At 45.7% G+C, this 21,813-nt stretch overlaps 1 protein-coding gene across 3 annotated transcripts; it reads left to right on the top strand.

Moving 5' to 3' along the window:
* The first annotated feature begins 440 nt into the window (after positions 1-440).
* On the top strand, positions 441-18,078 carry LOC121576910. Of its 3 annotated transcripts, XM_041890493.1 has the most exons (7): positions 441-820; positions 3,273-3,356; positions 3,591-4,457; positions 5,360-5,531; positions 14,892-16,428; positions 16,596-16,723; positions 17,587-18,078. In XM_041890493.1, the coding sequence occupies exons 5-7, from the start codon at positions 15,705-15,707 to the stop codon at positions 17,767-17,769; spliced, it is 1,035 nt and encodes a 344-aa protein (XP_041746427.1). In that variant the 5' UTR covers positions 441-820; positions 3,273-3,356; positions 3,591-4,457; positions 5,360-5,531; positions 14,892-15,704; the 3' UTR covers positions 17,770-18,078. The 3 variants fall into 3 exon arrangements, with proteins under 3 accessions (XP_041746427.1, XP_041746428.1, XP_045071560.1); XM_041890494.1 differs by lacking the exons at positions 441-820; positions 3,273-3,356; positions 3,591-4,457 and having other exon boundaries at positions 5,262-5,531; XM_045215625.1 differs by lacking the exons at positions 441-820; positions 3,273-3,356; positions 3,591-4,457; positions 5,360-5,531 and having other exon boundaries at positions 14,762-16,428.
* The last annotated feature ends 3,735 nt before the right edge of the window (positions 18,079-21,813 follow it).

The following is a 21,813-nucleotide window of genomic DNA, read 5'->3' as shown; positions in this document are numbered from 1 at the left end:
TGTGTTTACTTAATTTTATGTCATACTGTATATTAAATCATTTTAATTCCATGTGTTTGTATTGTTAGTTCAATTGAATGTTATTTGCACATATGCAAGGCTTTGGTTATACTATAAAACTTTCCTGAAAGTCTGCATTGTAGACTGTAAACATAACCATCTTTTTACTACTGTTCTACAGTTGTTCGAGTACAGTTTGGAGAAGAAATGTAGCAAGCTGGTAATGATTCCAATTATATAAATTGTTGACAGGGGAGAGTGGGAGTGGGCGGAATGAAAGAGGAGGATGAGGAGAGGGAATGGTTCATCAGGAGTAACGGATAGGGAGTGTGTGACACTTGAACTGCCAGTGCAGCCGAGAAAATATCACTAAAATATTTTTTAACTGAGCCTCGCCTCGCTCTGTTTAACCTTCCAGTGGCAAAGAAAAAAGCGTCTTGATACAGACAATCAAACAATAATGACAGCAATGAATAATAAAAGGCTCTCAGGCAATGCGTAAAGTTGACTCCTTATCTCTAGGAGGGGAGCAGGCAGCCAAGATGTTAAACAAAGGTCCTCTCAGCCCAAAGTGACAGCAAATTCTTTCCCAGTATCCTCCTCCTTTGTGGCGGCTGACTGAGAATAATCATACCAATCCTGACCATTCTACTGAGAGAGAACCTACTTTACTTCTTATTACAGGAGCAGAAGCTGCAGCTGCAGACCGAGACCAAAGACAGCCACCTGAACCAACTGGGGGAAGTGGAGAAGCGGTTTGGGTCTCTCTCCAGATAGTGTGCCATGGGAAGGAAGGCTCACGAGAAGCTGGAGCAAAACGGTACGCCCGCCACAGCCATGCCCACTAGCAAATTTATACATTTTATGTAAAACTTAAGTTGCTCTTATAACTGTGCAGAGCAACGTAATGTAAAGTGTTACCATACGTTTTAAAAGCCAGACTTTGCCCAAGACTCTAATCTACACTGAGTGTACAAAACATTAAGGACACCTGCTCGTTCCATGACATAGACTGACCTGGTGAATCCAGGTGAAAGCTATGATCCCTTATTGATGTCACTTGTTAAATCCACTTCAATCAGTGTAGATAATGGGGAGGAGACAGGTTAAAGAAGGATTGAGACAATTGAGACATGTACTGTATGTGCCATTCAGAGGGTTAATGGGCAAGACAAAAGATTGAAGTGCCTTTGAACGGGGTATGGTAGTATGTGCCAAGCACACCGGTTTGTGTCACGAAACCGGGGGCGCAACTCAATATTAGGAACGAGTTCCTAATGTTTGGTATACTCAGTGTATATTCACCAGTACGGTGGTGGCCTTTTTAATCAGAGAAACGTCAACGTATTTTGTTATTGTGACTTCTGATATCAGTGGCAGGCCATACATTATCAGGTAGCCGTAGCCATTCTTGTTTGGCATTTAACCAGTAACTCTGTTGTACTTATAGCAGCCTGGTTTTTGAAACATATTTTTCCCCTTAACCATAGTATCGCTATTTATGTAAAGTGGTGATACTGTTACGGTGGGGCCAGCAGCTGCTGTTAATTTAAAGGAGATGTGGGAAAAAATTCTGCCTTGAGGAGTTAGTCTGGAAAATGTTACTTTTCCATTTGCAGTAAAGACAAAAGCTACATATACAGTGCATTCGGAAAGTATTCAGACCCCTTCCCTTTTCCCACATTTTGTTACGTTACAGCCTTATTCTAAAATGGATTAAATTGTTTTTCCAGAAATTTTAGCACATTTATTAAAAATAAAAACAGAAATACCTTATTTACATAAGTATTCAGACCCTTTGCTATGAGACTCGAAATTGAGCTCAGGTGCATCCTGTTTCCATTGATCGTCCTTGAGATGTTTCTACAACTTGATTGGAGTCCACCTGTGGTAATTGATTGGACATGATTTGGAAAGGCACATACCTGTCTATATAAGGTCCCACAGTTGACAGTGCATGTCAGAGCAAAAACCAAGCCATGAGGTCGAAGGAATTGTTCATAGAGCTCAGAGACAGGATTGTGTCGAGGCACAGATCTGGGGAAGGGTACCAAAAAATGTCTGCAGCATTGAAGGTCCCCAAGAACACAGTGGCCTCCATCATTCTTAAATGGAAGTAGTTTGGAACCCCCAAGACTCTTCCTAGAGCTGGCCGCCTGGCCAAACTGAACAATCGGGGGAGAAGGGCCTTGGTCAGGGATGTGACCAAGAACCTGATGGTCACTCTGACAAAGCTCCAGAGTTCCTCTGTGGAGATGGGAGAACCTTCCAGAAGGACAACAAATTCTGCATCACTCCACCAATCAGGCCTTTATGGTAGAGTGGCCAGATGGAATCCGCTACTCAGTAAAAGGCACGTGACAGCCCGCTTGGAGTTTGCCAAAAGGCACCTAAAGGACTCTCAGACCATGAGAAACAAGATTCTCTGGTCTGATGAAACCAAGATTGAACTCTTTGGCCTGAATGCCAAGCGCCACATATGGAGGAAACCTGGCACCATCCCTACTGTGAAGCATGGTGGCTGTGGGGATGTTTTTCAGCGACAGGGACTGGGAGACTAGTCATGATCGAGGGAAAGATGAACGGAGCAAAGTACAGAGAGATCCTTGATGAAAACCTGCTCCAGAGCACTAAGGACTTCAGACTGGGGCGAAGGTTCACCATCCAACAGGACAGTGACCCTAAGCACACAGCCAAGACAACGCAGGAGTGGCTTCGGGACAAGTCTCTGAATGTCCTTGAGTGGCCCAGCCAGAGCCCGGACTTGAACCCAATCAAACATCTCTGGAGAGCCCTGAAAATAGCTGTGCAGCGACGCTCCCCATCCAACCTGACAGAGCTTGAGAGGATCTGCAGAGAAGAATGAGAGAAACTCCCCAAATACAGGTGTGCCAAGCTTGTAGCGTCATACCCAAGAAGACTTGATGCTGTAATCGCTGCCAAAGGTGCTTCAACAAAGAACTGAGTAAAGGGTCTGAATACTTATGTAAATGTAATATTTCTGTTTTGGATGTTTAAGAAATGTGCAAAAATGTCTAAAAACCTGTTATTGCTTCGTCATTATTGGGTATTGTGTGTAGATTGTCGAAGGCCGTAACGTAACAAAATGTTGAAAAAGTCAAGGGGTCTGAATAATTTCCGAATGCACTTTATATAAATTCCAGAAATATTTCACTTTGTCAAAAAATTGCGTGATCTAATTGTATTAATTAATTAATTTAGTTCAGCAGGCTTGAACTGATGAACTGAATAACAAGCTTATTATTATTAAGGCCAAAGTGTCATCAGTGGGTGGATCTGAAGAGAACTGCAACCTCACAGTCAAAGAGCAACACATACAGCAATTTCAACATGTGGTAAATATTATTTCGTTTTTTGGGAGAAAACTGTGGTTTTCTGGATATATAGCAGGGTATTAACTTGTATATCAACACAACATTAATGAAATGTTCATAATTAAACCGTTTTTAAAAAATGGATTTGGGAAAAGTGTGTCAGTGTAAAATAAAGGGGCTTGGTTTGTGGGGGTTGGGAAAGGGGATTTCCACGCATGTCATTAACACAGCTCCCACCCCTTTGTTTGTGTTTAGGAGGTGATGAACTCCCTACAGCATGCCCATCAGCTTCTGCTGACACAGACTCAGGCTGTGAGCCGAGTGGAGCTGGCACTTCAAGCACAGCGAAAGGAGTACCAGATCAGGCCTTTTAGTGTCTCCTAGTTTCAAATAAGCAAATTAAGCTAAATAAATTTGTGTTTTTCTTTTAAGATTATAAAATGGGCTGCAAAATTCCCTTTGCGTTCCATATTTATTCTGCTCTATTACAACTTATTGCATTTTTTATTGTACCCATGATTTTCTGAAAATATATCACCATTTGATAGGTATGATTTAAATGACCAGAGGGTACTGTAGATGGTTTAATACAAAACGGTAGAACACTTCCTCTGTCACTCTCTTTGGATCAAATATTTCTTACACCAGTTAAATGATTATGAAGTGAATTTATACAAGGAGAGAAATAAATTATGATAGTGCTCACAGCACATAAAGATGATGGAGTGCATTGTATATCATACTTTGCACATTAGTACCAACGAAGAGCAACTGAATGATAGTGTGTTTATTTTCCATTTACAGCCGCGTCTCTTATTGGCTCTTACTCGCCCCTCTATCCCAGTTTAATTCACATATTCATTAATTTATTGAAATCATTAATAACATGACACAGCCCAACTGATTTGTATTGGCTTCTCTGTCTGTTTAGATCCCTCTGTCCAGGTTAAATAAACACATAAAAATGTATTATTGCATAAAAAATCTCTCGGGTGATTAATTTTATTGCAGGCCCTTAAAAGAGAACATGAAGTGATCTGAGAGAAAACCCAGGAAAAAGAAGACAGATTCACTCATCTGATGGAGGAGTACAGAAATTCTAAAATGACATGGGAAAATGAGGTATCACTGAATATTGTCAAATATGGTTGAAAAGATGGTGTGATGTACTGGACAAATGTATTCAATAGACAAAGGCTCTCTTGTGATTTAAAAGCTTGGTAAAACTAAACTAGACATTGTATATTTGTGTCATTATTTCACATATCTGAACACAGTACATTTGTGTACAAATACATAAAATGTATTGCATGTTCTTAAACATAAGCTTATGTTACATGAGAGGATCCAATCAGAACACCAAGACCTGAGATCTGTGAAGAAGGCTTCTGATCACCTTCATGAGAAACACACAGAACTATCATCCCGTGCTATGCTGCAAGCAGAACACATTTCCCAAATCAAAATATGCTGATATACACTGACTGTACAAAACATTAAGAACACCTTCCTAATGTTGAGCTGCACCCCCTTTTTCCCTCAGAACAGCCTCAATTTGTCGAAAGCGTTCCACAGGGAAGCTGGCCCACTCCAATGCTTCCCACAGTTGTCAAGTTGGCATGGCCTTTGGGTGGTGGACCATTGTTGATACACACAGGAAACTGTTGAGTGTGAAAAACCCAGTAGCATTGCCATTATTGACACAAACCGGTGTGCTTGGCACCTATTAGCATACCCCGTTCAAAGGCACTTAAATCGTTTGTCTTGCCCATTCAGCCTCTGAATGGCACACAAACACAATCCATGTCTTAGTTGTCTCAAGGCTTAAAAATCCTTAAAAAGTGACATCAATAAGGGATCATAGCTTTCACCTGATCAGTCTGTCATGGAAAGAGCAGGTGTTCATAATGTTTTGTAAACTGCTGATTAATAACAGAAAGTCCGATGTTTAATTGCAGTATTTCGACCTTACACCATGAATACCGTAATAATACTATGTTATCTGTTATCGTTCACCTATTCAGAGTGGGCTGAAGGACAACCAGAATCCAATGGGTGAAAGCAGAGACCAATCTGCTAAAGATGAATGTGTCTCAAAGGACATTCCTAGAGAAGACACAGATGTAGTGGACGGAGAGGCTCAAACAGTGGAAAGTGACTCTAGACAGCGGAATTTACATGTTACAGATGTGTCAGGTAAGATGCATATATATATTTTTATTTATTTATTTCACCTTTATTTAACCAGGTAAGCCAGCTGAGAACAAGTTCTCATTTACAACTGCGACCAGGCCAAGATAAAGCAAAGCAGTGCGATAAAAACAACAACAACACAGAGTTACACATGGGATAAACAAAACGTACAGTCAATAATACAATAGAAAATCTATATACAGTGTATGCAAATGTAATAAGTTATGGCGGTAAGGCAATAAATAAGCCATAGTGCAAAATAATTACAATTTAGTATTAACACTGGAGTGATAGATGTGCAGAAGATGTAAATAGAGATACTGGGGTGCAAAATAAATAACAATATGGGGATGAGGTAGTTGGGTAGGCTAATTACAGATGAGCTGTGTACAGGTGCAGTGATCGGTAAGCTGCTCTGACAACTGATGTTTAAAGTTAGTGAGGGAAATAAGAGTCTCGAGCTTCAGAGATTTTTGCAGTTCGTTCCAGTCATTAGTAGCAGAGAACTGGAAGGAATGGCGGCCAAAGGAGGTGTTGGCTTTGGGGATGACCAGTGAGATATACCTGCTGGAGCACATACTACGGGTGGGTGTTGCTATGGTGACCAATGAGCTAAGATAAGGCAGGGATTTGCTTAGCAGAGATTTATAGATGGCCTGGAGCCAGTGGGATTGGCGACGAATATGTGGTGAGGGCCAGCCAACGAGAGCGTACAGGTCACAATGGTGGGTAGTATATGGGGCTTTGGTGACAAAACAGATGGCACTGTGATAGACTACATCCAATTTGCTGAGGAGAGTGTTGGAGGCTATTTTGTAAATGACATCGACGAAGTCAAGGATCGGTAGGATAGTCAGTTTTACGAGGGCATGTTTGGCAGCATGCGTGAAGGAGGCTTTGTTGTGAAATAGGAAGCCAATTCTAGATTTAACTTTGGATTGGAGATGCTTAATGTGAGTCTGGAAGGAGAGTTTACGGTCTAACCAGACACCTAGGTATTTGTAGTTGTCCACATATTCTAAGTCAGACCCGCCGAGAGTAGTGATTCTAGTCAGGCGGGCGGGTGCAAGCAGCGTTCGATTGAAGAGCATGCATTTAGTTTTACTAGGGTTTAAGAGCAGTTGGAGGCTACGGAAGGAGTGTTGTATGGCATTGAAGCTCATTTGGAGGTTTGTTAACACAGTGTATACAAAATGGTGTTGTCTGCGTAGAGGTGGATCTGAGAGTCACCAGCGGCAAGAGCGACATCATTGATATACACAGAGAATAGAGTCGGCCCGAGAATTGAACCCTGTGGCACCCCCATAGAGACTGCCAGAGGTCCAGACAACAGGCCCTCCGATTTGACACATTGAACTCTATCTGAGAAGTAGTTGGTGAATCAGGCGAGACAGTCATTTGAGAAACCAAGGCTATTTAGTCTGCCAATGAGAATGAGGTGATTGACAGAGTCGAAAGCCTTGGCAAGGTCGATGAAGACGGCTGCACAGTACTGTCTTTTATCGATCGCGGTTATAATATTGTTAGGACCTTGAGCGTGGCTGAGGTGCACCCATGACCAGCTCGGAAACCAGATTGCATAGCGGAGAAGGTACGGTGGGATTCGAAATGGTCGGTGATCTGTTTGTTAACTTGACTTTCAAATACTTTCGAAAGGCAGGGCAGGATGGATATAGGTCTGTAACAGTTTGGATCTAGAGTGTCACCCCCTTTGAAGAGGGGGATGACCGTGGCAGCTTTCCAATCTCTGGGGATCTCAGATGATACGAAAGTGAGATTGAACAGGCTAGTAACAGGGGTTGAATTTTAGAAAGAAAGGGTCCAGATTCTCAGGCAGCCGTCACTCGTTGTCTCTGATTGGGAATCATACTTAGGCAGCCTTTTGGCACTGTCTAGTTGTGGGTTCTTGTTCCGTGTAAGGTTTGTTGTGTTGTACCTTTGGACTTAACGTTTCGTTTCCTTTGTTGTTTTGTCGTGTGTTTATCGTTAAATAAACATGTACGCATATCACGCTGCGCCTTGGTCCGACCCTTCTTTAAACGAACGTGACAATTTAGAGGGTAAATTAGTCAGGATGATATCTATGAGGGTGCCCATGTTTACAGATTTAGGGTTGTACCTGGTAGGTTCCTTGATAATTTGTGTGAGATTGAGGGCATCTACTTTAGATTGTAGGATGGCCGGGGTGTTAAGCATATCCCAGTTTAGGTCACCAAGCAGTATAAACTCTTAGGATAGATATAGATGGGGGGCAATCAATTCACATATGGTGTCCAGGGCACAGCTGGGGGCTGAGGGGGGTCTGTAGCAAGCAGCAACAGTGAGAGACTTATTTCTGGAAAGTTGGATTTTTAGAAGTAGAAGCTCAAACTGTTTGGGCACAGACCTGGATAGTATGATAGAGCTACAGTAGATTGCATCTCCGCCCCCTTTGGCAGTTCTATCTAGATGGAACATTTTGTAGTTTGGGATGGACATTTCAGAGTTTTTGGTAGCCTTCCTAAGCCAGGATTCAGACACTGCTAGAACATCAGGGTTGGCGGAGTGTGCTAACGCAGTGAATAACTCAAACTTAGGGAGGAGGCATCTGATGTTAACATGCAAGTTACAAAGGCTTTTACGGTTACAGAAGTCAACAAATGATAGCGCCTGGGGAGTAGGAGTGATACTGGGGGCTGCGGGGCCTGGGTTAACCTCTACATCACCAGAGGAACAGAGGAGGAGTAGAATAAGGATACGGCTAAAGGCTTTAAGAACTGGTCTTCTAGTGCGTTGGGTACAGAGAATAAAAGGGGCAGATTTCCGGGCGTTGTAGAATAGATTCAGGGCATTATGCACAGACAAGGATATGGAAGGATATGAGTACAGTGGAGGTACACCTAAGCATTGGGTAACTATGAAAGAGATAGCATCACTGGAGGTACCGATTGAGCCGGTCTCCGCGTGTATGGGGGGTGGGACAAAGGAGCTCTCTGAGGCTGGTTGAGCGGGACTGGGGGGTCTACAGTGAAATTGTATAATAAGAACTAACCGAAACAGCAATAGGCAAGGCATATTGACATGGGAGAGAGGCATAAAGCAATCACAGGTGTTATTCGAGAGAGCTAAGACAACAACTGGTAATGGCGACGAAAGTTTGGGCTGAGGCTAAACAGATAAACAGGACAGATAAACAGGATGGGGTACCGTGTAAAGGAACAGTCCAGCAGGCATCAGCTGTGTAGCTGAGTGATCATAAGGTCCAGTGAACAGCAATAGGTGAGTCCTGGAGCAAGTTCGATGGCTGCTACGGCACAGGCGAGCAGGAGGCACGGCTGTTTATTGCGTGTGATAGCGGGCCGGGGATCTTCATGGTCGTCACAACGGGAAGCCTGTTGAAACCACATCAGGCGATTACGTCGGCAGACCAGTTGTGATGGATCGGCGGGGCTCCGTGTCGACACTAGGAGGTCCCGTCCGGATGACAGAGAGGTAGATTGTCAAGGGCTGAGCGTAGATGTGGTGCAGAAATCAAGTGCAGGACAACAGAGGCTCTTCAACAGTCTTTAGTGAGGATCAAACAATACAACAGACTCACGGCAAAATCCCAGCCGGAGGGCAAGCGAAGAATTACGCACACAGAAAACAGTGCGTAACCCAAACTGCGCACACAGTGCGGACACGCTCTCAAAACAAAACAGAATGAGAGAGAACAAACTGACGCCTAGCTGACACGAAACAATTACACACAACACATGACAAAACCTAAGAGAACTTATAGGGCACATAATCAACACTAACAAAGAACAGGTGTACAAACAGACCAAACCAAACGAACATCGAAAAACATAGAACGGTGGCAGCTAGTACTCCGGAGACGACGACCACCGAAGCCTGCCCGAACAAGGAGGAGAAGCAGCCTCGGCCGAAACCGTGACAGTACCCCCCCCTTGACGCGCGGCTCCAGCCGTGCGCCGACCCCGGCCTCGAGGACGACCAGGCGGATGCGGACCCCGGCCGACCCCGGCCTCGAGGACGACCAGGCGGTGCGTAGGATGACCACGATGGAACTCGGTCAGAAGAGACGGGTCTAAGATGTCCTTCCTCGGCACCCAGCACCGCTCCTCCGGGCCGTACCCCTCCCACTCCACGAGATATTGGAGCCCCCCCATCCGGCGTCTCGAATCCAGGATGGACCAAACAGTGTACGCCGGAGCCCCCTCGATGTCCAGCGGGGGCGGAGGAGTCTCCTCTATCTCAAAGTCCTGGAGTGGACCAGCTACAACCGGCCTGAGGAGAGACACATGGAACGAGGGGTTAATATTCTTGTAATCAATAGGCAATTGTAACCTGTAACACACCTCGTTCAACCTCCTCAGGACTTTAAAAGGCCGCACAAACCGCCGACCCAGCTTCCGGCAGGGCAGGCGGAGGGGCAGGTTTCTGGTCGAGAGCCAGACCCGATCTCCCGGTGCGTACACCAGTCCCTCACTGCGGTGGAGATCGGCGCTCGTCTTCTGTTGACGGATGGCCCGCTGCAGATGGACGTGAGCAGCGTTCCACGTCTCCTCCGAGCGCCGCACCCACTCATCCACCGCAGGGGCCTCGATCTGGCTCTGATGCCAAGGTGCCAGAGCCGGCTGGTATCCTAAAACACACTGGAACTGAGTTAGTTTGGTGGAGGAGTGGCGGAGAGAGTTCTGTGCCATCTCGGCCCAGGGAACATACCTCGCCCACTCCTCCGGCCGGTCCTGGCAATATGACCTCAGAAACCTACCCACATCCTGGTTCACACGTTCGACCTGCCCATTGCTCTCCGGGTGGTACCCCGAGGTAAGGCTAACCGAAACCCCCAAGCGCTCCATGAAAGCTGTTCAGACTCTGGAGGTAAATTGGGGGCCTCGATCAGACACTATATCCTCGGGTACCCCGTAATGCCGGAAGACGTGGGTGAATAGTGCCTCAGCGGTCTGTAGGGCAGTAGGGAGACCCGGCATGGGAAGGAGACGACAGGCCTTCGAGAACCGGTCCACAACGACCAGAATGGTGGTATTCCCCTGTGAGGGGGGAAGGTCTGTAACAAAATCCACAGAGAGGTGCGACCAGGGTCGTTGTGGAACGGGCAGGGGTTGTAACTTACCCCTGGGCAAATGTCTGGGCGCCTTACACTGGGCACACACCAAGCAGGAGGAAACATAAACCCTCACATCCCTGGCTAACGTTGGCCACCAGTACTTCGTGCTAAGGCAGTGCACTGTCCGACCAATACCTGGATGGCCAGAGGAGGGTGACGTGTCAGCACAATAAATGAGTCGATCCCGAACCTCGAGCGGAACGTACGTCCGACCCACCGGACACTGGTGGGACTAGGGTCGGTACGTAACGCCCGCTCGATTTCAGCATCGACCTCCCACACCACCGGTGCCACCAAACAAGACTTCGGTAGTATGGGAGTGGGCTCAACGGACCTCTCCTCTGTGTCATATCGCCGAGACAGGGCGTCTGCCTTTCCGATCTGGGACCCAGGTATGTAAGTGATCTTAAACACGAACCTGGCTAGAAACATAGTCCACCGCGCCTGGCGAGGATTTAGTCTCCTAGCTGCCCGAATGTATTCCAGATTACGGTGGTCAGTCAAAATGAGAAAAGGGTGTTGAGCCCCCTCAAGCCAATGCCTCCACACCTTTAGGGCCTGTACCACGGCTAACAGCTCCCTGTCCCCTACGTCATAATTTCGCTCCGCCGGACTGAGCTCTTTCAAGTAAAAGGCACAGGGGCGGAGTTTAGGTGGCGTGCCGGACCGTTGCGAGAGAACGGCTCCGATACCGGCTTCTGACGCGTCCACCGCCACTTGGAATGGTAAAGCGGGATCCGGGTGCGCCAGCACCGGCACCGAATAAACAGGTCCTTCAGTCTCCCAAAAGCCCTGTCCGCTTCAACTGACCACCGCAAGCGCACCGGACCCCCCTTCAGAAGGGACGTGATGGGAGCTGCCACCTGTCCAAAACCCCGGATAAACCTCCGGTAGTAATTGGCAAAGCCCAAGAACTGCTGCACCTCTTTAACTGTGGTTGGGGTTTGCCAATTACGCACGGCTGACACACGGTCAACCTCCATCTTCACCCCTGACGCAGACAACTGATAACCCAAAAAGGAGACCGACTCATGGAAAAACAGACATTTCTCTGCCTTGACATACAGGTCGTGCTCCAACAGTCTCCTCAATACTCGGCGCACCAGGGCTACATGCTCGGCTCGGGTAGAACTGTACACCAGAATATCGTCTATATACACGACCACCCCCTGTCCCTGCATGTCCCGGAAAATCTCATCCACAAAGGATTGGAAGACTGACGGAGCATTCATTAAACCGTATGGCATGACGAGATACTCGTAATGACCCGAGGTGGTACTAAACGCTGTCTTCCATTCATCGCCCTCCCTAATGCGCACCAAGTTGTAGGCGCTCCTGAGGTCCAATTTTGTGAAGAACCTTGCCCCGTGCAATGACTCCGTCATAGTCGCAATCAGAGGGAGTGGATAACTGTATTTTACAGTAATCTGATTGAGACCACGGTAATCAATACACGGGCGCAAACCTCCATCTTTCTTCTTCACAAAAAAGAAGCTCGAGGACGCAGGGGAAGTGGAGGGCCGTATGTATCCCTGTCTCAGAGACTCAGCTATGTATGTCTCCATAGCTCTCTTCTCCTCTTGCGACAACGGATACACATGGCTCCCGCGGGAGCGCAGCTCCTGCCTGGAGATCTATCGCACAATCCCCCTGTCTATGAGGTGGCAATCGCGCCGCCCTCGCCTTGCTAAACACGACTGCCAGATCCTCATACTCGGGGGGAATGTGCAATGCGGGCACTTGGTTTGGACTCTCCACCGAGGTCGCCCCCACGGAAACACCCAGACATCGCCCCACACACTGGGCAGACCACCCCTTAAGAGCCCTCTCTCGCCACGAAATAGTGGGATCATGAGTAATCAACCAGGGAAGCCCCAGCACCACCGGATACACAGGAGAGTCAATCAGATATAGCTGAATCGTCTCCTCATGACCCCCCTGCGTCTCCATCCTAAGTGGCGCTGTGACCTCCCTAATCAACCCCGATCCCAACGGACGGCTATCTAGGGCATGTACAGGGAAGGGATCTTTAACAGGAAGGAGAGGAATCCCTAACTCTTTACAAAACTTACGATCTACAAAATTCCCAGCCGCGCCTGAATCTACTAGCGCCTTATGCTGGGAACGAGGTGCAACCTGTAAAAAACTAACAGGTATGGTTATGTGCACGACAGAGAGCTCTGGGTAAGTGGGGCGCCTACTCACCAGGAAGGACTCCCCAGCGCGTGGCCTGCCGTCTCGTCCCTCAGGAGACCCTCCCCAGCACCTGGCCGCAGTGTGTCCTCCACGGCCACAGTTGGTGCAGGGGACGGCCCCCTCGAACTCCCTCTCCTCCGTTCTCTAGCGCCAGCCCCCCGAGCTCCATGGGACTCGACTCGGAGGTGCTGGAGGGTGGAATGGGCGACCCCCCCCCAGGGCGTCCGCGGGTGGCCAGCAGGGTGTTTAGGCGAATTGCCATGTCCACCAGTTGGTCAAAGGTGAGAGTGGTGTCCCTGCAGGCCAACTCTCTACGGACGTCCTCCCTGAGGCTGCAGCGAAAGTGGTCTATGAGGGCCCGCTCATTCCACCCTGCATCAGCCGCTAGAGTCCGGAACTCCAGTGCAAAATCTTGGGCACTCCTCATCCCCTGCCGGAGGTAGAACAGATGCTCCCCCGCCGCTTTCCCCTCTGGTGGATGGTCGAAAACAGTCCGGAAGCGGCGAGAGAATTCCGCATATGTGATAGTAGCGGCGTCTATCCTCCTCCATTCGGCGTTGGCCCATTCCAACGCCTTGCCGGTGAGACAGGAGATGAGGGCGGAAACGCTCTCGTATCTCGAGGGCACCGGGTGTACAGTGGCTAGGTAAAGTTCGACTTGTAGAAGGAAACCCTGACACCCGGCAGCGGTGCCATCATACGCCCTCGGGAGCGAGAGCCGAATCCCACTGGGTTCCGGAAGTTGAACAGGCGGACTGGCTGATGGCGATGGTGCGATGGGTGGATGCGTGGGAGCCCCGCCGGTCTCCCATCTACGGAGGGTCTCCACCACCCCCTCGAGAGAGTTCCCAATCCAGCTGATCTTTTGATCCTGTCCGCGAAGGCGCTCCTCGATTGCCTCGACAGATGAGGCGGCTCCTGCTGATTCCATGTTTGGTGTGTAATTCTGTCAAGGGCTGAGCATAGATGTGGTGCAGAAATCAAGCGCAGGACAACAGAGGCTCTTCAACAGTCTTTAGTGAGGATCAAACAATACAACAGACTCACGGCAAAATCCCAGCCGGAGGGCAAGCGAAGAATTACGCACACAGAAAACAGTGCGTAACCCAAACTGCGCACACAGTGCGGACACGCTCTCAAAACAAAACAGAACGAGAGAGAACAAACTGACGCCTAGCTGACACGAAACAATTACACACAACACATGACAAAACCTAAGAGAACTTATAGGGCACATAATCAACACTAACAAAGAACAGGTGTACAAACAGACCAAACCAAACGAACATCGAAACATGGCAGCTAGTACTCCGGAGACGACGACCGCCGAAGCCTGCCCGAACAAGGAGGAGAAGCAGCCTCGGCCAAAACCGTGACATAGATAGCCGGGAGATGGGCCTGGCTTGAGGCTAGCTCAAGGCTAACTGGTGCTAGCTTCGGGACAGTGGTGATTAGCCAACAACAACATCCATTCGGTTGCAGCTAGCTAGTTGTGATGATCCGGTGTTAAAGGTCCAGTGATTCAGTGATTCTGGCAGAAAATCCGATATGTTCTGGGTTGATAGTTATTATAATTGATATAATTGTCCAGGCTAGAGCTGGCTGGTAGGTAGGTAGTGCAGGCCACGGACAATGGTGAAAACCGCTAACGGTGGCTAATAGCAAGTAGCTAGCAAGTAGCTAGTTAGCTGGCTAGTTTCAGCCGGTTCTAGATAAAAAGGTATAAGAAATAATAGAATCCGTTCCACATTGGGTGAGGCGGGTTGCAGGAAAGTATATTTAGTTGAAGGATGAAAAGTGAGATTGAGAATATATACGAAAAATACAAAAAACTAAAAAACTGGCTATTTACACGAGCACACTACAGAATACACGACTGCACTACTATGCCATCTTGGAACATGTACATTGTTTGCCAGTCATTGCCATTGCATGATTCATTACCATTGCACTAAAATGAATTGCATATTTAATTGTGGCATTGATGTTGGTGCAATAACAATTGTACCAAATGTATCATTGATGTTGTTTGGCTATGTGATATACCTACACAGATCAAAGCAGTGAAGTTGGTCCTGTGGGTTGTTTGGAGACTCTGATGGATGACTCTCCACAGACAGTCCACTGTAAGGTTATCGACAGCGTACAGGCCACCCATGGTTCCGATCCAGGGTGCACAGACGTAAAGGGAGGTGGAGAGAGCCATCAGGGTAAAGACAAACCTAGCTCAGTGCTCCAGCCACCAGCAGGAAGTCTGGAGTGGTTTGCCTCGCTGCAGTTTGGATCTGCAGATGGTCCGACCACGTCACAGACATGGTCCATGTGTTGAGTATCTGCGGAGCAGGGGAAGGTCAGCCAGCGGACTCAAACAACAAATGTAACTCCAGTGATTCCAATGACCCAGTCTGCAGTTTGATTAATAATGTCTGCTCATCCAGCAACGTCTATCTAAGCGACAAAGGTCACTCTATGAGGGTGCTATCTGGCTCCGAGAACAGGTCTGTTTATGGTGCGCTAGACGTTGACCCAGTGGCTGGAGGAACAAGGGATGGAGAGCAAGAACAGAGGTTGTGTACACCAGAGATGAAAACCAGCCAGACATGTGATAAGTCAGCCAAAAAAGCACATAATCATTTCAGGACATTGACCTAGTCCAAGCTGAGACCCCATTGGCAGTCTCACAGTCCTCAGATCCATGCAACGCTCTTCCTCAGAAGGTAATTGAAATCAATGTAATAAGATGTCACAATCCAGAGGTCAATGATGAGTCACCTAGCAGCTCATTACCAGCTTCAGCCCAACATAGCAACACACACATTGAGAAGACGACAGAGCAAGAGATAACCGGAACATCTTGTCTTCCATCAATGCCCCTGAACCTGCCACAGCAAAACAGTCCCCAGAGTGTTGTTGCACAGGACTGTGCTCAGTCGGACTGTAATATTGGGACCAAGAAGTCGGAGTACAAGCATGAACAACCAGCTAGAGACTGTGTGCCGGTGACTGAGGATGCACTGGATCCTAACTGTCAGGAGACTTTACCAGAGAATGGAGAGCTTGATGCGAGCCCTGATGGAGCCCATGGAGATGATGTTGCCAGCCCTGTTGGATCACAGTCCCAAACTTCTCCAATTGCTATGGACACACCACAGTCTGAGAGGGTTCATGAAGGCCACTGCTGTATCTCTACAGTGGAGGAAAAGTTGAGACCACAACATGCCAATGAAAAGGATGCTGAAGTTATGCACAACAACCCACCGACGTCCAAGCACCCAAGAGTTGAGACTGATCTCCCTCATTCAAGACAATCTGACCAGCTAAAAGTTGAAGAGAAGACATTTGACATTGACTATGCGTTGTTTGCAAGCAACAAAATATATCAATTATCATTTGAGTTAACTGCAGAAATAAGGGACATACATTCCAGGAACATGCAGGGCATCGCAATTATTCAAAGTACCAATGACAGTAGGCCTACATGCCAGATATCTCCAGTGTCTGAACTGAAAACCAAACTGTCCTCTGGGTGCCAAGAGCCTCCTTCTCCATTCACAATACCCATCATTCTAAAGGGCAAGCAAAACACCAGAGGTGAGTAAGGCAATCATATAGGCTTTCAAATAATCGTTCAAAGTATTTACTCTGAAAAAGGAACATTGTTGTTTTGCGACTTCATGATTGCCTCCCTGAGATCGGCATACCTGAAATTTGATAAAAGGAATCTGATTGGCTTGAGTATAACTTCGTTTGTCATTCAGATCCGTCAGTGATGACCACATCTGCAGACTCCCAGAAAGCTCACAGCATCCCGACTTCCCACAAGAGAGTTCATCAAGGGAAATGGAACACCATCAGAGAAACCTTTTGTGAAATATCAAGACAAAAAGTGAGTTCATATACAGTATCTAGGGAGCAGAACTAGTGAGCAAATCTCGCAACAATGCAGAGCAATGAAATTAAAAAGTGTGCTTCAAGTATTCTTCTTTTCCAAAAACGTTTCAGCAGGGTGAAATAACAGCATTTTTCTCAATTAGAGGTTGATGGAGAACAGCAGGAAATGGTCCCAGTGTATTCATCGCGTAGAGGCCCCCCAACCATGCTTGGGGAATGTCTAGAATGTTAAATCAACTCTTCCGCATAAGTTTATAGGGAACTCTCAGACATATCTGTCAAATGACAAGTGACAGAAAACAGTTCAAACTATTGCAGATCATTGTTTCCTGTAAATCTTTTTTATTTTGTATCCAGGCCTCTGGTTTGAGGGTCACAGAGTCTGAGTCTTAATGTTGAGGGTCACAGAGATGCTACTGTGGAGGGGTTGGGATTTTCAACGTGTGTTCAACACATAAAACTCACATAGCTAAATAGAGAATGGAGTGGCTGTGGGAATAGGCTACCTAATGATACTTTGCTACCTCTCCTCACTCACTCACACACACTCACTTACTCTCTCGTCACAATCATCGCAGTGTGTCAGTCTGCTGTTTATTAGAGCCAGGTGCTGTGAATTGAGAAACAATGAGCATGAGTTACATGTATGAGGGGAAAGCACCTAAAGAATTTAAAGGGACAATTTCAACAAATTGAATCTATTATTTAAGCCTAAATGGCTCATAACTAATTGTTTTGTAGTGCTTTTTTATTTATTTTATTAGTGGAATAATACAGTATAGGGATAATATACTCTACGTGTTGAAAGTATTGTAGGCTATTGTCCATGAGTTTCATGCTTGTGTCATGTTTCTGTAGGAGAGCCGGGTTCATATCCCTGTCAGCTCTGCGTTGCCCAACATCCCGACCCCTTCCACTATGGACAGCAGCAGGTTGTGGCAGGACTACCCCAGGACCAACTCCTCTCCCTGTCACCCCAGCTTCTGCTTCTGGTGCTTTTCCACCCAGCTCACAGGACAACGAGGAGTCACAGCAATCTAACATCAGAGCCCAAATTGCCAAGATCGAGCAGTTCCTGTGCTCCGAGAGGCTGAGACTCCCCAAGAGACTCAAAATGGATGAAAGTGAAACTACGCAGTTATAAAGAAGTACTAGAGTTGATTTCATTAAGTTATTGATCATTACATTTCACAAGTTCACTTGTTCAAACTATCAAACGTTCTGTTGTTGAGATTTGAAAACTACTCTGAAGGCAGGAAGGCATTGTTCGATTATTTATTTTTGGATCCAGTTATGGATTTATTTATTCATAGATTTCACTGTATTTATTCATGGATCCATGCTGTTTGTTATTTACCCACAATGCAGTATATTAAAAGTAGCCTAATTCTTTGTACCTGGCTTGTTTTTGTTTTGTTGTAATAGACTTGAGATGTACGTTCAGAAGGATAGTCAGCTGTCTTACGTTGCAATATAGACACACTGAAATAGATAAACAAAGGTAGGAAGAAATGTGTTTTGTCTAATTGTTTACAAGCTAATTAACTCTTAATTACTCTACAGCCAATCTGGCAGTGCCTCAGAGGGATTTTAATGGAGAAAACACCACTCATTTCCAGCAGGAGCAGGGCCACTGGGCAACTAAAACTTGGGTTAATTGGAATACACAAGTTACAAGAATCAATTAGTGCACATTAACCCAAATTAACAAATGCAAATGAGATTCTCATTAAGTTTATGTCCCCCCTGTGAGGAAGCAGTAGAGACCGTATGGACACATGTTAGGGCGATACAGTTGACAACATACAGTATGTTGCTCATGGGCCTCACCGGTCAAGATTAACACGTGGATATTTTATTCCGACTAACAGCAGGTGTAGAGAGCAGTGTTGAGAATAGAGAACTAGCCTTTAACCACAACACTTATACTATATGTAACCATGGATAAATACTATGCTGTAAATTAGCTATTGGGATGATCACTTTGAAATGGATGCCAGAAGATGCTGTCAAATTGACTCAATCTAATTGAAATGCAGCAGAAATGTATTACAATTATGACAATTTCAAATTTGTACAACTACAGAACCCTGGAAGATACAAAGAAGAATTGAATCGCTTTTCAGCCAGTTACCCCTGTGGAATGCTATTAAAACTGTAATTATCATTTTTCTCCTACAGATACTCAGTAGGCTTACTACGCAAGTTGTATTCCTCAACAAAATTCCTCACACAGCAAAAATAAGACTCCACACACCTTCGACGGTAGCACAAGGTCTCTCCGAGGTCCATCTTACTACACTTACTCATTATGAATACGTCAAAATGTTAATGCCCTCATAAAGAAGTCTTATGTGTTTGAGTGTCTCAGCCAGTGGTGCTGACCCCTATCCTTAAACAGAGGCTGGGATATGGGGCAATATGGAGAGGGTCATTTTAATACACAGCCAGGATTATGAAGCGGTGGTCCTTTTGAAACAGTCAATTACACTTGAGCGCGGGAGGGCCCCGGTGTTAATTACCAGTTGGTTTTTATATGGTGTGTAAATAAAGAGGCTGCTGACATTCACATTCCATCACTGTGTCCTCACTGAGTGCCAAGCAAATTGGCCAGGCCCCTGCTCTGCTCTTCTCTGCGTGCTCCACTGGGTCGTGTGCATTCAGCTAACATTAGAATAACACTCAGTGCAAACAAGGTTGAGGAAGGTGCTCTCTCTGGGAACAAGGCACCATGTTCAAAATCATGCCAACATAGTCTTCTTTCACTGTGGGGTGTGTGAATCATTGACCTCAATGAATTACTATTTTTATTAAGCCCTTCCACTCTTATCATTTGACTGTCTTACCTGTGCTATTGTTTATCTTTTCTATGTTTATAGACCAGATAGATAATGCTGTTCATCATGGGTGAGTGTGCGAGTGATAATTACTGCCAGAGTATGAAAACCAAGTTGTGTAAAATACTTGAAGACCCTTATGTTCTTAACGTATTCCCCACATACTGTAGATTATGAGCCTTAAAGCCTGAACAAACACCTCACATCTTTACTGTTGGAGTCAAGTTTTGAGTTTGCTTCTGATTTACTTCACAGATCAATTCAATTGAAAGTCTTTATAGGCGGTGAAAGCATCTTATTTGCCAATTTTCTGCAACCTTCAACTAAACGGATCCCTCTAAATGCTCAGTGCTTGTGGAATGTCCTGAGGTTATAGAGCTTGTCATGCCTCTTTACTTCAAAAGCCATCACAATAAATCTAACCAGGAAGTCTTTTTAAATTGAGAAGAAAATGCCCTTTAAGAAAGCTTGAGTGCAATCCTGGCACTCCGAGTGCACTGCCTCATGAAGTGAAATACTGCAGCTGCTAGTCTATAAAATACTTCCGGTACATGAGCACATTATACTGGGCTGATTTTACTCTGGACTCGCCATAGTGCCTCTGAAGAGAAACCAGAGTTTTTTTTAGAAAAGCATTGCCCAGATGAGAGTGTTATAGCAATGCTATTAAAACATAAACCTAAGATGTGTATTTGAAGGGATGTAGTGTTTGATTATATTTTCAATAGTTTGAATGATCAAACAACCTTGAACTCACCTTTTGTGCATTCATTTTACACATCTACTTTATAGCATTATACACTTGAGTATTGTTAGAAAAGGTGTCTTATACAGCCTCTACAAGCAATAACTGTACTAAAATTCACAACTTGACAATGAATAACTGACTTTACCTTTGCTTGCCAGGTTTAAGATGAGTGACTACACTGGCCTCCCTGTATGCATGTGCACAGCTGTGAATCACTTCTGTTCCTCTCATCTTACCCTGAGTCTGGAGCATAGAGAAGATAATCTTAGGCCGTCCCCCACTGTCAAAGGTCACAAGGGTTTGAAGTTCACACTTTACATCATTTATGCTCTTAAATAAGCTCAGCCCTTGTCTCTTCGCAGTCTCACTTTTTGCCCTCAGTTATCAGTCTTCAAATGATAAAATATCCCGGTACAAATCCTTCTGGTGAGAGATATGAAAGTAAGGCTAATACTCTTTAGATGGTTCCTCTGATTGAAGTATACTCCTCAAAGACCACCATGCCAGCTCGATACATGTTTGATTAGAGCAAGGTTGAGAACATGACATGGGAACATCATCCTCCCATGGCTAGGAGATACAGTCTGTCAGTAATGCCTATAAATCTGTAGGAATAACTCTGACTGTATGGAGCTCCATAAAGGATGAACTGTTTCAGCTGTGATTGAGGGAGGAACTGGAGCCGGGTATTAACCCATATGCCGTCTTGCATTAAGCCGCGTCCCCATTGAGGTGTCAGCGCATAAGTCTCCAACAGCGGGACGCAGCAGCCAAATGATGGAGAACACTTCTTCACTCCAGGGGATCTTGTAAAACTGTCATGCCCCCAGCCTCCCCTCCTTGTCTGGGCCTCAACCTCAACCTGCACTACTCTCTTCCTAAATCATGACTATAGAATAACACGCCAACATCCATTAAGCGGCAAATGTATTTAGTTACCAACTTGTAAAATAGCTAAGAGAAGGCATTTTTCTGTTGTTCACTAAGTAGTGGTGTTCTATTTATTCAACATTGAAACATGGCTGGAGATTAGAGCTAACTTTTGTCATGTTTTATGTTTCAAAAAGCTAAAATATATATTACTCTACAAAAACCAATGTCCACTGTAATCAAATCAACGCTAGAATATGACAGAATAAATAAAGTGTTGTTTAAAATTACAGTAGGCCTACTGTGTGTGGGTGGGTGGTTGCGTGCATGTGTTCAGAATTCAGTGTGTTTCTCAATACTGCTTTTCTCCACTATATTTTCCAGTGCAACGATGTTCCACGTGTCAAATGAAAATTCAGTTATAGAATGCTCTCTGAACGTTGCTTATAACCTGAAGAAACTTAAGACTCGAACTGTATACCAAGTACCCTCTGCACCTAAGCTGGTAAAAATCTTCTGCTTGAAATGTTCTGTGCTCTTCCTGTATTCAACACACCACAAAGTATTGTAGCTCTGATTTAACAAGGTATTATCTGATCTACTTACACTTGTGAACTGTCTATCCTTTAT

This window comes from Coregonus clupeaformis, unplaced genomic scaffold, assembly GCF_020615455.1.
Source record: "Coregonus clupeaformis isolate EN_2021a unplaced genomic scaffold, ASM2061545v1 scaf0491, whole genome shotgun sequence".
In the NCBI taxonomy this organism is placed as follows: Eukaryota; Metazoa; Chordata; class Actinopteri; order Salmoniformes; family Salmonidae; genus Coregonus; species Coregonus clupeaformis.
The sequence above is the reverse complement of the archived record's forward strand: the minus strand, read 5'-3'. Positions and strand labels throughout refer to the sequence as shown.

What these genes read in the sequence shown, in the direction of transcription:
- LOC121576910 (XM_041890493.1), top strand. Translation starts at nt 15,705, where the DNA reads ATGCCCCTGAACCTGCCACAGCAAAACAGTCCCCAGAGTGTTGTTGCA. An exon ending in GGGCAAGCAAAACACCAGAG is followed by an intron (nt 16,429 to 16,595) that starts GTGAGTAAGGCA and finishes TTTGTCATTCAG; the next exon opens with ATCCGTCAGTGATGACCACA. An exon ending in GTGAAATATCAAGACAAAAA is followed by an intron (nt 16,724 to 17,586) that starts GTGAGTTCATAT and finishes ATGTTTCTGTAG; the next exon opens with GAGAGCCGGGTTCATATCCC.